Source organism: Rhinoraja longicauda, chromosome 12 (assembly GCF_053455715.1).
Source record: "Rhinoraja longicauda isolate Sanriku21f chromosome 12, sRhiLon1.1, whole genome shotgun sequence".
Lineage (NCBI taxonomy): Eukaryota > Metazoa > Chordata > Chondrichthyes > Rajiformes > Arhynchobatidae > Rhinoraja > Rhinoraja longicauda.
In genome coordinates, this window is record NC_135964.1 from 47,159,510 (window position 1) to 47,173,869 (window position 14,360).

Here is a 14,360-nt window from a genome sequence, read left to right on the forward strand (position 1 = left end):
GTTTATAACTAAACACAATTTTCACCCAGTCATCGAAAGACATTTAGGTCGGAAACTCAAGGACAATGAGGCATAGAGTGATACAGTGTTGAAACAGGCCCTTCGGTCCAACTTGCCCACACCGGCCAACATTGTCCCAGCTAGACCAGTCCCACTTGCCTGCGCTTGGTCCATATCCCTCCAAACCTGTCCTATCCATGTTCCTGTTTAACTGTTTCTTAAACAATGGGATAGTCGCAGCCTCAACTACCTCCTCTGGCAGCTTGTTCCATATACCCACCACCCTTTGTGTGAAAAACTTACTCCTCGGATTCTTATTAAATCGTTTCCCCTTCACCTTGAACCTAGGTCCTGGTCTCTGGTTCTCGATCACCTACTCCGGGCAAGAGACTGTGCATCTAACCGATCTATTCCTCTCACGATTTTGTACACCTCTATAAGATCACCCCTCATCCTCCTGCATTCCAAGGAATAGAGACCCAGCCTACTCAACCTCCCCTATAGCTCACACCCTCTAGTCCTGGCAACATACTCGTAAATGTTTTCTGAACCCTTTCAAGCGACCATATCTTTCTTATAACATGGTGCCCAACTAGGGTTGCCAACTGTATTAGCCGGGATATCCGGTACAGTGGGCTAAATTGGTTTGTCCCGTACGGGACTGCCCCTGTCCCATATTAGGCCCGGGGGCGCTGTAGGCCCGGACACTGCAGGCCTGGGTGAGGTCACGTGGGGCGCACGGCGGTGATGTCGCCCTTTGTCCCTTATTTGGGAGTGAGAAAGTTGGCAACCCTATGCCCAACGCAGGACACAATATTCTCAATGCAGTCTTAAAGAACTGCAACATGACCTCCCAACTTCTATACTCAATACTTTGACTGATGAAGGCCAAAGTGCCAAAAGCCTCTTTGACCACCTTATCTACCTGTGACTCGACCTTGAAGGAACCATGCACCTGTACTCCTAGATCCCTCTGCTGTACAACACTACCCAGACGCCTACCATTTACTGTGTAGGTCCTGCCCTTGTTAGACGTCCCAAAATGCAAAACCTCTATTAAATTCCATCAACCATTCCTCCGCCCACCTGGCCAATCGATCCAGATCCTGCTGCAATCTTTCACAACCATCTTCACTGTCTGCAAAACCATTCACTTTTGTGTCATCAGCTAATTTGCTAATCTTGCCCTGTATGTTCTCATACAAATCGTTGATGTAGATGTAACGGGCCCAGCACCAAACCATGAAGCACACCACTAGTCACAAAACATAACTCGAGGTTACAAGTATCTAAGAAATAGTTCTTTCAAAAAACCCTCTAATTTCAGGAGAAAATGCTTTACAGATATATATGTACATTAACAAGTCATTACAAAAAAATCTGTATTGGTCACTTTCTATGTTTGTGTGAACAAAGATTGCTGGTCACCTTGTATGAGTGGGAGATACAAGTGATACTGGTCAACTTCACCACTGAAGATTGCAAATGCTTGACGCTTCACCAGCATAGCTTTCTGTTCATAATTTGGAAATAACTTTAGGGAACTGCTCTGCAAACCTGAAACAGAGAAAGTGCCAATTTAAAAAAAATGCAATACTTGAATAGCTAAAATGAACCTACTACAAACTATGCATTGTATTTGAACATCCAGCGCAGGAGAAATAATTTTTAAAAATGTAACATTCAAAATTTTGGCGGCACGGTGGCGTAGCAGTAGAGCTGCTGCCTTACAGCACCAGTGTTCTTGACTACGGGTGCTGTCTGTACGGAGTTTGCACGTTCTCCCCATGACCAGCGTGGGACTTCTCTGGGATCTCCGGCTTCCTCCCACACTCCAAAGACGTACAGGGTTAATTGGCTTCAGTTAAAATTGTAAAGTGTCCCCAGAGTGTACGATAGTGCTAGTGTACGGGGTGATCGTTGGTCGACAAAGACTCGGTGTTTTCATGAAAGAGTTTAGATTTAGATTTAGAGATACAGCGCAGAAACAGGCCCTTCGGCCCACTGGGTCCGCGCCGCCCAGCGATACCCGCACATTAACACTATCCTACACCCACTAGGGACAATTTTTTAAAAACATTTGCCCAGCCAATTAACCTACAAATCTGTACGTCTTTGGAGTGTGGGAGGAAACTGAAGATCTCGGTGAAAACCCACGCAGGTCACGGGGAGAACGTACAAACTCCGTACAGTACAGCACCCGTAGTCAGGATCGAACCTGAGTCTCCGGCGCTGCAATCGCTGTAAGGCAGCAACTCTACCGCTGCGCCACCGTGCCGCCCGTTAGATTTAGCTCTTAGGGCTAAAGGAATCAAGGGATATGGGGAAAAAGCAGGAACGGGGTACTGATTTTATTGAATGGCGGTGCTGGCTCGAAGGGGCGAATGGCCTACTCCTGCACCTATTTTTCTATGTTTCTAAGGGTCTGTTCCTGCACTGTATGTCCAAACATAAATTCATCTTCAAGGGTCCAGATGCAATATCATGAAGAACAAGGAAAATGACAAAGTAAACTATATTTGCCTTGTGGCCAAATTATTAACACTTGAATTATAACCACCAAAAGCAAACCCCAAATTTGACATTTTATAACCTTGATAACTGTCTACTTTCGTTTAGAAAACTGTAACAAAACATATCCTGTTTCCATTCGATCTACTTTCAAAACTCTCAAGTCTCCCAAACAAAATAAATGTAAATATGCAAATATTTAAAGGCAAAAGACAATATTGTTAAATAGCCAAAGTTGGAACTGCTGTCTTTTAAAAAATATAGATTTTTTTACTTAATTGATGCAATACAGAATTAACGGCTAAAGGAGAATACAGTTTATAAAAAGCAACATTCTCAACATGTGCACACAAAGTCAAGTGGAAAATAATTTAAAACCATCCAAATCTTTCACACAGAATGCACACCTCAGATTTAGGGGAGAGCGTTTACACAGCATTAAACTGGAACCTGTTTAGCAAGGTATGTGGGCCAGAAACATCCTGGGACATGAAACAGCCAGTATCTGAACTTTCATAGACTACACCTCAGTAAGTCATATGTTTAGTTGAGTTTAGGGATACAACGCGGAAACAGGCCCTTCGACCCACCAAGTCAGCACTGACCAGTGATCCCCGCACATTAACTCTATCGTGCACACACCAAGGACAATTTACACGTATACCAAGCCAATTCACCTACAAATCTGTACACCTTTGGAGTGCGAGAGGAAAACGAAAATCTTGGAGAAAATCCATGTGGTCACGGGGCAACGGGAGAACCTACAAACTCCGTACAGACAAGCACCCGCAGTCGGGATAGAGTATCCCCTCCCCCTTCCCAGTTCTCCCACTCGTCTTCCAGTCTCCGACTACATCCTATCTTTGTCCTGCCCCCTCCCCTGACATCAGTCTGAAGAAGCGTCTCGACCCGAAACGTCACCTATTCCTTTTCTCCAGAAATGCTGCCTGGCCTGCTGAGTTTTTTCCAGCTGTTTGTGTCTATCTTCGGTTTAAACCAGCATCTGCAGTTCCTTCCTACACATTCATATATTTTAAAGTGGTTATGGAAGAGGACAAGAATGCACCAGTAATTTAATGGGATTAATACAAGGGAAGGCCAATTTCATGGTTTAGGTTTATTATTGTCACCTGAACCGAGGTCATAATACTCCAAATACAGCCTAACCAGTTCTACATAGTTGCAACATGACTTCCCGACTTTTATAATCAACACCCTGACGTGCATGCCATAACTTATTTGTTTAAACACCCTGTCTGGTTATGATGTGTTGCAACTTTCAAATAGTTTTTTCTGGCAATGCATTCCAAATGTATTATCCAACTTGGGATTGGTTATTTATTGTTATTTTTCCTTATTCAGCTCGATTAAGGTTTGACTTCATTAGTACCATTTTTTAAGTACTCCCTTGACAATAGACAATAGACAATAGGTGCAGGAGTAGGCCTTTCGGCCCTTCGAGCCAGCACCGCCATTCAATGTGATCATGGCTGATCATTCTCAATCAGTACCCCGTTCCTGCTTTCTCCCCATACCCCCTAACTCCGCTATCCTTAAGAGCTCTATCTAGCTCTCTCTTGAATGTATTCAGAGAATTGGCCTCCACTGCCCTCTGAGGCAGAGAATTCCACAGATTCACAACTCTCTGACTGAAAAAGTTTTTCCTCATCTCTGTTCTAAATGGCCTACCCCTTATTCTTAAACTGTGGCCCCTGGTTCTGGACTCCCCCAACATTGGGAACATGTTTCCTGCCTCTAATGTGTCCAACCCCTTAATAATCTTATACGTTTCGATAAGATCCCTTCTCATCCTTCTAAATTCCAGTGTATACAAGCCTAGTCGCTCCAGTCTTTCAACATATGACAGTCCCGCCATTCCGGGAATTAACCTAGTAAACCTACGCTGCACGCCCTCAATAGCAAGAATATCCTTCCTTAAATTTGGAGACCAAAACTGCACACAGTACTCCAGGTGCGGTTTAGACAGCGTGAGCCCTGTGTATTAAAACAGTTACGAAGCAAGGTCATGCAGCTGCGAGATAAGTTTCTTTCTCAATAACAACTCCTTATATGGGTGCGTTCGAAAGTAGGGAAAGTTTTGATGCGTTTCCCTGAAAGCATGCGACCTATATTTAATGGTTTGGTTTCTGAGCATGTGACCTGTATTAATGGTTTTGTTTTCTCTGTAACCATGGGAATTGTATTAGAATTGTAATTGGTCCTTGATTTTATCTGTTACACCCCTTTTTCCTTTCTGTATTAAAAAAGTAAACAATCGTGGAAAAGTAGTTCTTCCCCTCTCCTCAGTGGAGATCTTTTCAGACATTAGTATTGTGTCTGGAGATCCTCACGGGAAGAACCCCACTGTGGAATTAATCTGATGTGCTCATCCAGTATTCCAGTATACGTGTGTTATTCAGACTGAAGGTAAAGAACTTGAATTATCATCTGGAGGTCCATTACATGGACATATAATTTGAATGTTGTATAAATCAGAGTCTTGATGTTAATACAGACATATCAATTGTATTCTATTGATCAATTTCCGATATTGGGTGCAACAGCTTACAGCACAGAAACAGGCCCTTCGGCCCAACTTTCCCATGCCGCCCAAGATGCCTATTCTACACTAGTCACACCTGCCGCTTTTGACCCACATCCCTCTAAACCTTTCCTATCCTTGTACCTGTCCAAATGGTTTATTAAATGTTGTTAGACGACCTGCCTCAACTACCTCCTCTGGCAGCTCGTTCCCTACACGCGACACCCGCTATTTAAATCAGAATGTAATTTTGCAGTGATCATGCCAACAATTATTGTTTCAGAAACTCTCTTCACCTAATAGATCAGCATTTAAAAAGTATGGCTGCTCAAATGTTGATTAAATGTCATTACTTTCTAAAAAAAAACTGTAGATGTATGCACAGTAAACTGGACTTACTCATTAAATCTTTGAACATTGTTTTCTCATGCGTTAGCAGGTGATCAATGATAGACTTCCAGCTGGGAACACAGAAAAACAACTTAGCAATCATTCATTCTCCTCACAAGATGACGACTCCCACAGGGTGCTGCCTTTGGTAAAGTTAGAGATTACATTTTACGGGTACCGCCCATACTTCCAAGAAATATTCTACTAATTAAGGTCTGGGTGACACAGGAATGATGACACCCAGAACTTCACTGCAGTCCCATCCCTGGGCCAGTACCACAACCATGATCTGATGGCAGAGCAGACTCGATGGGCCAAATGGCCTAATTCTGCTCCTATGTCTGAACGGGTCACAGACTCATGGTGTGGAACCAGGCCCTTTGGCCCAACTTGCCCATGCTGACCAGCATGCCCCACCTACACTAGTTCCACCTGCCTGGTTGACCCTTATCCCTCCAAGTCTATCCTATCCCTCTCCCTATCCAAATGGTTTTAAAACATTGTGAGAGTAACTGCTTGAACTACCTCCTCTGACAGCTTGTTCCATATACCCACCATTCTTTGTGTAAAATAGTTTACCCCCCCTCCCCCATGGCTCCCCCAAGCCTTCTCGACCACCCTACCCATCTGTGACACCACTTTCAAGGAACTATGTACCTGTACTCCAAGACACATTAGCTCCACAACATTCCCCAGAGCCCTGCCATGCACTGTTTAGGTCCTGCCCTGGTTAGACTTCCCAATATGCAACACCTCACACTTAGAGTCATAGAGTCCTACAGCACAGAAAGAGGCCCTTCGGCCCATCGTGTCCGTGCCGCCCGTTACCAAACAGTCTAATTTTAATCCCATTTTCCCGCATTTGGACCGTAGCCCTGAATGTTGTAGCATTTCAAGTGCCCATCCAAATGCCTCTTAAACGTTGTGAGTGTTCCCGCCTCCACCACCACCCCAGGCAGTGAGTTCCAGACTCCAACCACCCTCTGGGTGAAAAAGTTATTTCTCACATCCCCCCGAAACCTCCCTCCCCTTACCCTGTATCTATGTCCCCTCGTTGTTGAACCTTCCACCAGTGGAAGAAGTTCCCTGCCATCTGCCTTATCTATGCCCCTCATGATCTTGTACACCTCGATCATGTCCCCTCTCAGCCTTCTCTGCTCCAGGGAAAACAACCCCAGTCTGCTCAGTCTGTCCTCATAGCCGAGGCCCTTCATCCCTGGCAGCATCCTGGTGAATCTCCTCTGCACCCTCTCCAAAGCTATCACATCCTTTCTATAATGTGGTGACCAGAACTGTACACAATACTCCAGCTGTGGCCTCACCAGTGTTCTATACAATTCCATCATTACCCCCCTACTTTTATATTCGATGCCCCGGCTAATGAAGGCCAGTAACCCATATGCCTTTTTGACCACCCTGTCCACCTGTCCTGCTGCCTTCAAGGACTTGTGCACCTGTACTCCAAGGTCCCTCTGTACCCCTGTCTTCCCTAGGGTCCTTCCATTCATGGTGTACTCCCTCTCCAAGGTATTCCTGCCAAAGTGCATCACCTCGCACTTTTCAGGATTAAATTCCATCTGACCATCTCATCTATATCTTCCTGCAGCTTGCAGATCCCTTCCTCGCTATTCACCACCCCCCCTAACTTTGTGTCATCTGCAAACTTGCTGATCATGCCCTGTACGTTGACATCCAGATCATTAATGTAGATTACAAACAGTAAGGGACCCAACACCGATCCCTGCGGCACCCCACTGGACACCGGCCTCCAGTCACAGAAGCAACCTTCTACCATCACCCTCTGCCTTCTGTCACTAAGCCAGTTTTTTTATCCATTTTGCCAAGGTGCCCTGGATCCCATGGGCTCTTACCTTCTTGACTAGTCTCCTGTGTGGGACCTTGTCAAAAGCCTTACTGAAATCCATGTATACCACATCCACTGCACAATATTTGACTTGTGAAAATTACCTTGCCTCATGATTTTGTGCTTTTGTCTTTTTTGTCACATTGTAGTTATGTTTTAATTTATTTATTTGTTTGTTTTTGTTTGTTTGTTTTCATGATTATGTAGGGAAGGGAAGGGATTTACTGTTGTTATGCACTGTAATTAATTAAATTAAAAATTGAAAAAATAAACATTTAAAAAAAAATCCTGCTCCTGCTGCAATTTTTAACAACCATCTTCACCATCTACAATACCATCTATTGTCTAGTGATCTCATTTGAAGGGTAATATCTGTGACATCATCACATTCCTCGATGCCATACCGAAATAGCCAACAAGTGCATTTAGTTTTTTTTTTTTTTTTTTTTTTTTTTTTTTTTTTTTAATAAAATTTTATTGGGGATAGGTACATAACCTGTTTACATCTTTACAGTCATACATTTTTGAATTGATAACATTGTCAATTATTATTATATACCTTTTACCCCTTTTTTTAAATTTATTTTATATAAACTAAATAAAGCTAACGAAGTAGATGAAGTGAAGAAAGAAAAGAGAGAGAAGAAAACTAAAAACAAAAACCAATTTAAAAGAAAAAATAACTAAAAACAAAAAAAAAAAATAAAAAAATAAAAATAAGGAAAAAATTAGTTAAAGAAGAATGGAAAAATTTATTAAAATAACAAAAACTTCATTCGAGATATATTCGTACATTCCAAATTATAGCATTTCATTCATTCTTTAGTCCGAGTGCTAGTCAGGTTCCTGTGCTGAACTATTCTGACCCTTTAAGTAATCAATAAAAGGAGACCTAGTGCATTTAGTTTTACAGCAAAGAAGCACTCAACAAATTCCCCTCCTCCTGTCCCCTAGTTTACTATTTATGCCAAATGCATTTGGTGTAGAAGGGCAATGGTGGATGTAAATCACACTGCACTACTTTCCCACACAACCTCCCATGGCAAGATAAGGCATTTGAGTTTTTTTAGATGGATACATGGATATGCAAGGAGGGGTATGGATCAAGTGCAGGCAGAGGAAATTAATTTAACTTGGCATCATGTTCGGCACAGACATTGTGGGCTGAGGCCATGTTCCTGTGCTGTACTGTTCTAAGTTCTATGTAACTCTAACAAATACTAGTCCAAAAATCTTGCATCCTAAGAGTTTCCTAGTATATTGCCTTTGGCAACTGCACCCATCTCAGATACAATAATTGGAGGTTTTCAATGAAATGTTTACATAGAAACATAAACATAGAAAATAGGTGCAGGGGTAGGCCATTCGGCCCTTCGAGCCTGCACCGCCATTCAATGGCTGATCATGGCTGATCATCCAGCTCAGTAGCCTGTACCTGCCTTCTCTCCATACCCCCTGATCCCTTTAGCAAAAAGGGCCACATCTAACTCCCTCTTAAATATAGCCAATGAACTGGCCTCAACTTCCCGTAAGCAATCTGCACTTGCATTTTACGAAAGAATCTGAAGGTCGACATTGTACGAAAAGGAAAAGAACCAAGTATGACACAGGGAAAGTTAGCTTGTCTTACTAATTAATGCAGGACAGGTCCATTTGGAAGAAGAGTGGGTCCATGAAGAGATCAAAGGCTTCCTTTTTCCACGCACGCTTGGTGTACGCATAGCCACTTAAACTGCTCAGCAACTGAGCACCAGCTCGGAAACTTGGAATGTTGTGCATGCTGACAAATAAAGGTCACATTTATAAAACGTAGCAAAGAGTTAGAACATACTTGCAGTTGAACCAATACAGTTAAGCCAATTACAAAGTAAATTCCATCTGCATTTTGCATTTAGTTTAGCTTAGAGATACAGCATGGATACAGGCCCTTAGGCCCATTTGACCATCGATCACACGTTCACACTCGTTGTATGTTATCCCACTTCTGCACTCCCTACACACGAGGGGCAGTTTATAGAGGCCAATTAACCGACAAACCCGCACGTGTTTGGGATGTGGGCGGAAACCCACGCTGTCAAAGGGAACACAGGAATACAGAACTTTATTGTCATTCGATACCGAGATACCGAACGAAATTACATTTTCCAGCAGTCACAGAACACAACAAAAAAAAGAACACAAGACACCCGACCCCAACACAAACATCCATCACAGTGACTCCAAACACCCCCTCACTGTGATGGAAGTCAACAAAACTTCCTCTCTCTTCCCCCATGCCCACGGACAGACAGCTCGATCCCTACCGAGGCGACCGACCCGCACAGCCCCTGCAAGGGGATGGAAGTCCCCGCGGCCGAGCCGCACCGAAACGTCCCGCAGCCGTACTGGCCGATGGAAGGCCCCGTGGCCGAGCCGCACCGGTGATGTTAAGTCCCGCGGCCGAGCCGCGGCGGGCGCTGTTAAGGCCCGCGGCCGAGCCGCACGGGCGATGGAAGGCCCCGCGGCCGAGCCGCGCCGGGAGCTGTTAAGTCCCGCGGCCGAGCCGCACGGGCGATGGAAGGCCCCGCGGCCGAACCACACCGGCGATGTTAAGTCCCGAGGCCGAGCCGCACGGGCGATGGAAGGTCCCGCGGCCGAGCCTCGCCCCGAGGAAGAGACCTAAAAAAAGGTTTCCCCCACCACCCCCCACATACACAGCCAAAAACAAAAACCACCCAAACACCAACACACAAACAAAAAGGGAAAAAAGACGAACAGACTGCCAGTGAGCCGTAGCCGTTAGGCGCCGCCACACGTGCCAGTCCACACGTGCCAGTCCACAGAACGTGCAAAGTCCACACAAACAGCACCCGAGGTCAGGATCGAACCCGGGTCTCTGGCGTAGTGAGGCAACAGCTCCACCGGCTCTGCCATTGTGCCACCCCATTCTTTCACAAAATATTCAAAACGTTCAAGGTAAATTTAAAATAACGCGATTAATTGCGTGCAAACAACGTGGCTGGCACCATCGTAAAGACGGATTGAAATCAAATAGCACAAGCTCGAACCTGAAGGAATGGCTGTTTACAACTGTGTAAAGTAGGCAGATGTATCTACATCAAACTAGGTCTGACAAATTGCAGAAGCAACTGTTAAATATACTAAATAATAATTAATCTAACATCACTCAATGAAGTTAAAATGAAGATTTATTCTGTAGTATTTTAAAGGTGACTTTAATCAATTTGCCCTGAAACTCAGTTCACATGAACTCGTATCACAGTGGGATTAGTCCACATAAGTCTGTGGGCATTTCTTTTATTTACCTGTGGTTTCTCAGGTAAGGGAAGACGTAGTACAACAGCCGAGTGATAAGCGGCACCGCCTTCTCCTTCTCGTCACTTCGGTAGATGATGTCGAGGAGATGAGCCAGCAGCTGAACAGGAATTTTTTTTTTTTTTTTAAAAGACAATCCAAATAAATTTTATCAGAAACAAAAAAAATATCCTTCAAATTCAAGTACCTCAGGCTCCAGACACTAACAATAATCACAGGAATCCAAAGAGAGATGAGCAAATTACAATAAATGTAGGAAAATAACTGCAGATGCTGGTACAAATCGAAGGTATCGCAAAATGCTGGAGTAACTCAGCAGGTCAGGCAGCATCTCAGGAGAGAAGGAATGGGTGACATTTCGGGTCGAGACCCTTCTTCAGTCTGAAGAAAGGTCTCAACCCGAAACGTCACCCATTCCTTCTCTCCTGAGATGCTGCCTGACCTGCTGAGTTACTCCAGCATTTTGTGATACCTTCAAATTACAATAAATTGACATTCAGACAATTTATTTCTTGACATTGAGTTCTAAACTACGCACAGACGACCGGTCTGTCAAACGTTATCCAAACTGGAATTTAAGCATAGGGTCGTAGAGGTGTAGGTTAGTTTGGTGATACAACGCCGAAACAGGCCCTTCTGTCCATCGAGTCCATGCTGACCAGCGATCCAAACACACTAACACTATCCTACACAAACTAGGGACAATTTACAATTATGTAGGCAAACCTATGATGAGCGTTTGTCTGCACTGGGCCTGTACTTGCTGGAGTTTAGAAGAATGAGGGGGGACCTCATTGAAACGTACAGAATAGTGAAAGGCTTCGATAGAGTGGATGTGGATAGGATGTTTCCACCAGTGGGAGAGTCTAGAACTAGAGGTCATAGCTTCAGAATTAAAGGACGTTCTTTTAAGAAGGTGATGGGGAGAAATTTCTTTAGTCAGAGGGTGGTGAATCTGTGGAATTCTTTGCCACAGAAGGCTGTGGAGTCCGTCAGTGGATATTTTTAAGGCAGAGATACAGGGCCCTTCATAATGTTTGGGATAAAGACCCATCATTAATTTATTTGACTCTGTACTCCACAATTTGAGAATTGTAATAGAAAAAAAAATCACGTGTTAAAGTGCACATAAAGATTTTAATAAAGGATATTTTTATACATTTTGGCTTTACCATGTACAGCAGTGTTTATACATAGTCCCCCCATTCATCAATCTATCTCTGCCTTAAAAATAACTATTCACTTAGCCTCCACAGCTTCTGTGGCAAAGAATTCCACAGATTCACCACCCTCTGACTAAAGTCTGGGAGCTGGCACCAAGATGACTTTCTGAAGTACTGTGACAATTCTAAGTACAGTTCATCTGTCCCCATCAACCAAATCAATTTGCAATGGGGATAAGTTGGTAAAGAATCCTTCTTTGCACAAAAAGTTCACACAATCGGTGAAACAGTAAATTCTTAACTTTTGCAGAGATACCAGTTCTTGTGGGCGGCAAGATAAAGCAGAAGCTAGTCAATCTTTTCCCAGCAAGGAAAAAGCAAACTCAATGAGTTTGACTTTAGTTTATTGTCACGTGTACCGAGGTACAGTGAAAAGCAGATACATATAATTTCTGTATTATTTCTTTTTCGTAATAGAGCTTTTTCCTTTTAGCTCATTTATATCACAGGCTTCTTCCCAATAACCACATCAAAAAGACTTAAACGTTACTGATTATCATGAGCAAAATTTCCGCAGTAATAAATATATCAAATTAATTTTAAGATTGAATTTGAACATTTGAATGGCACTTAAGGATGCTTATAAAGGATAAGTTCATGCGATCTCTGGAAAATACTAATTTGCTCAGATATACGTACCTCAGCCAGCAAAGTTAGACCTTGCACGCTGTACATAGAAGCAACCGATGTTGACACCACAGTGGACGGTGTGGGGAATGAGCCTTGGAGTCAAAAACAAAGAGCATGACTTTACTTTGGGTAGATTCATATCATTCACCTACCATGAGAAGATCCAATCTAGAAAACATCGAACTGGACAGCACAGGAACAGGCCCCTTGGCCCATAATGTCTGTGCCAACCACTATACCAAGTCAAACTGCACATGGCCTTTATCCCTCAAGTACCTGCCAGTTCATGCATCTGTCACGGCAACGGTGGAGCAGTGGTTGAGCTGCTGCCTTACAACGCCGGAGACCCAGGTTCGATCCTGACTACGGGTGCTGTCTGTACGGAGTTTGTACATTCTCCCCATGACCACGTGGGATTTCTCAGAGATCTTCGGTTTCCTTCCACACTCCAAAGACATACAGGTACGTAGGTTAATTGGCTTGGTGTATATGTAAACTTTCCCTAGTGTGTGTGCGTGTGTAATATAGTGCTAATGTGCAGGGATCGCTGGTTGGTGCGGATTCGGTGGGCCGAAGGGCCTGTTTCCGTGCTGTATCTCTTTTAAATATTGCTATCATATACTTCCATCACTGTCCATTGTATCGCTGAACGTTACTCAACGAACATATCAACAATTTAAATAAATGTATCAACCCACAGTGGACAATGTTTAAATCTGTGACACAGTGGGGACAAGTCGAAATATGTAGGGAAAAAAACTGCAGATGCTGGTTTAAATCGAAGGTAGACACAAAATGCTGGAGTAACTCAGCAGGTCTGGCGGCATCTAAGGAGAGAAGGAATGCGTGACGTTTCTGGTCGAGACCCTTCATCATGACGTTTCGGGTCGAGACAGGTCTATGTTAGTTAATATATCGATGTTTTATGGAAATAATTGGTACAGTGCAATAGCTGGCACTAATATGTGCTTTGTACCATAACTTAGCACCCAAGCCCCACAAAACATGAATACCCCAATTTCCAAATGGGCTGAAGCAAAATCATCGAGATCACGAGTGTATTTTCCTGGAGTAAACTTTTTTGGCTCTGATTGCACCCAATTCTAGGGCAATACATGAGGTCACACAAACTGACACAAGAATGAGAACAATATTTTCTGCCTCTTATGCAAGTGAGAGTCACATTTCTAAACCTTTAAAAAATAATCATCCTGATTTACGCCAACTTCATCCATTGTCAAATAAGGTTTGTATCAATCACCTTGTTTAATGTCCTACCATCCCCAATCTCAAAATGAAATAACTTTCTTTTACACAAGGGGCATTGCATCATTAAAGTCATGGGAGAAACAAGGAACTGTAGAGTCTGGCTTCCAAAAACAAAGACACAATGAGCTGGAGTAACACAGCAGGTCAGGCAGCATCTCTGGAGAACATGGATGGGTGACGTTTTGTGTCGGGCCCCTTCAGGTCTGAAGAAGACCTGTTCTCCAGAGATGCTGTCTATCCCGCTGAGTTACACCAGCATTTGTCTATCAGAGTGTCTATCAGAGGCTTATGACATGCTTGCCTTCATTGATCAGGGCATTGAGTATAAGAGTCAGGAAGCCATGATTCAGCTTTGTAGCACTTTGGTTCGGCCGCATTTGGAGTATTGTGTGCAGTTCTGGTCGTTCCATTACAAAGATGTGGAGGCTTTGAGTGGAAATATCAAATACTAGAGGGGCATAGTTTAAAGGAGCTATTTTTTTATTTTGTTATTTTGTTTGTTTTTTTTTAACACAGAGGGGGATGAGTGCCTGGAACATGCTGCTGGACATGGTTTAGTTTCAAAACAGAGCATGGAAACAGGTCCTTCGGTCCAATCGAGCCTGCACTGACCAAT

At 43.6% G+C, this 14,360-nt stretch overlaps 1 protein-coding gene across 3 annotated transcripts in view; it reads right to left on the bottom strand.

The window, feature by feature from the left end:
* Positions 1 to 14,360, bottom strand: part of dop1b (DOP1 leucine zipper like protein B) — a 111,636-nt gene that overhangs the window by 12,070 nt on the left and 85,206 nt on the right. For all 3 annotated transcript variants that reach the window (XM_078409690.1, XM_078409688.1, XM_078409691.1), the window contains exons 28-32: positions 12,485 to 12,567; positions 10,613 to 10,722; positions 8,938 to 9,087; positions 5,453 to 5,514; positions 1,429 to 1,557 (exon numbers count right to left, since the gene is read on the bottom strand). In XM_078409690.1, the coding sequence (XP_078265816.1) occupies positions 1,429 to 1,557; positions 5,453 to 5,514; positions 8,938 to 9,087; positions 10,613 to 10,722; positions 12,485 to 12,567 (534 nt within the window). The remainder of the gene's footprint in view (positions 1 to 1,428; positions 1,558 to 5,452; positions 5,515 to 8,937; positions 9,088 to 10,612; positions 10,723 to 12,484; positions 12,568 to 14,360) is intronic.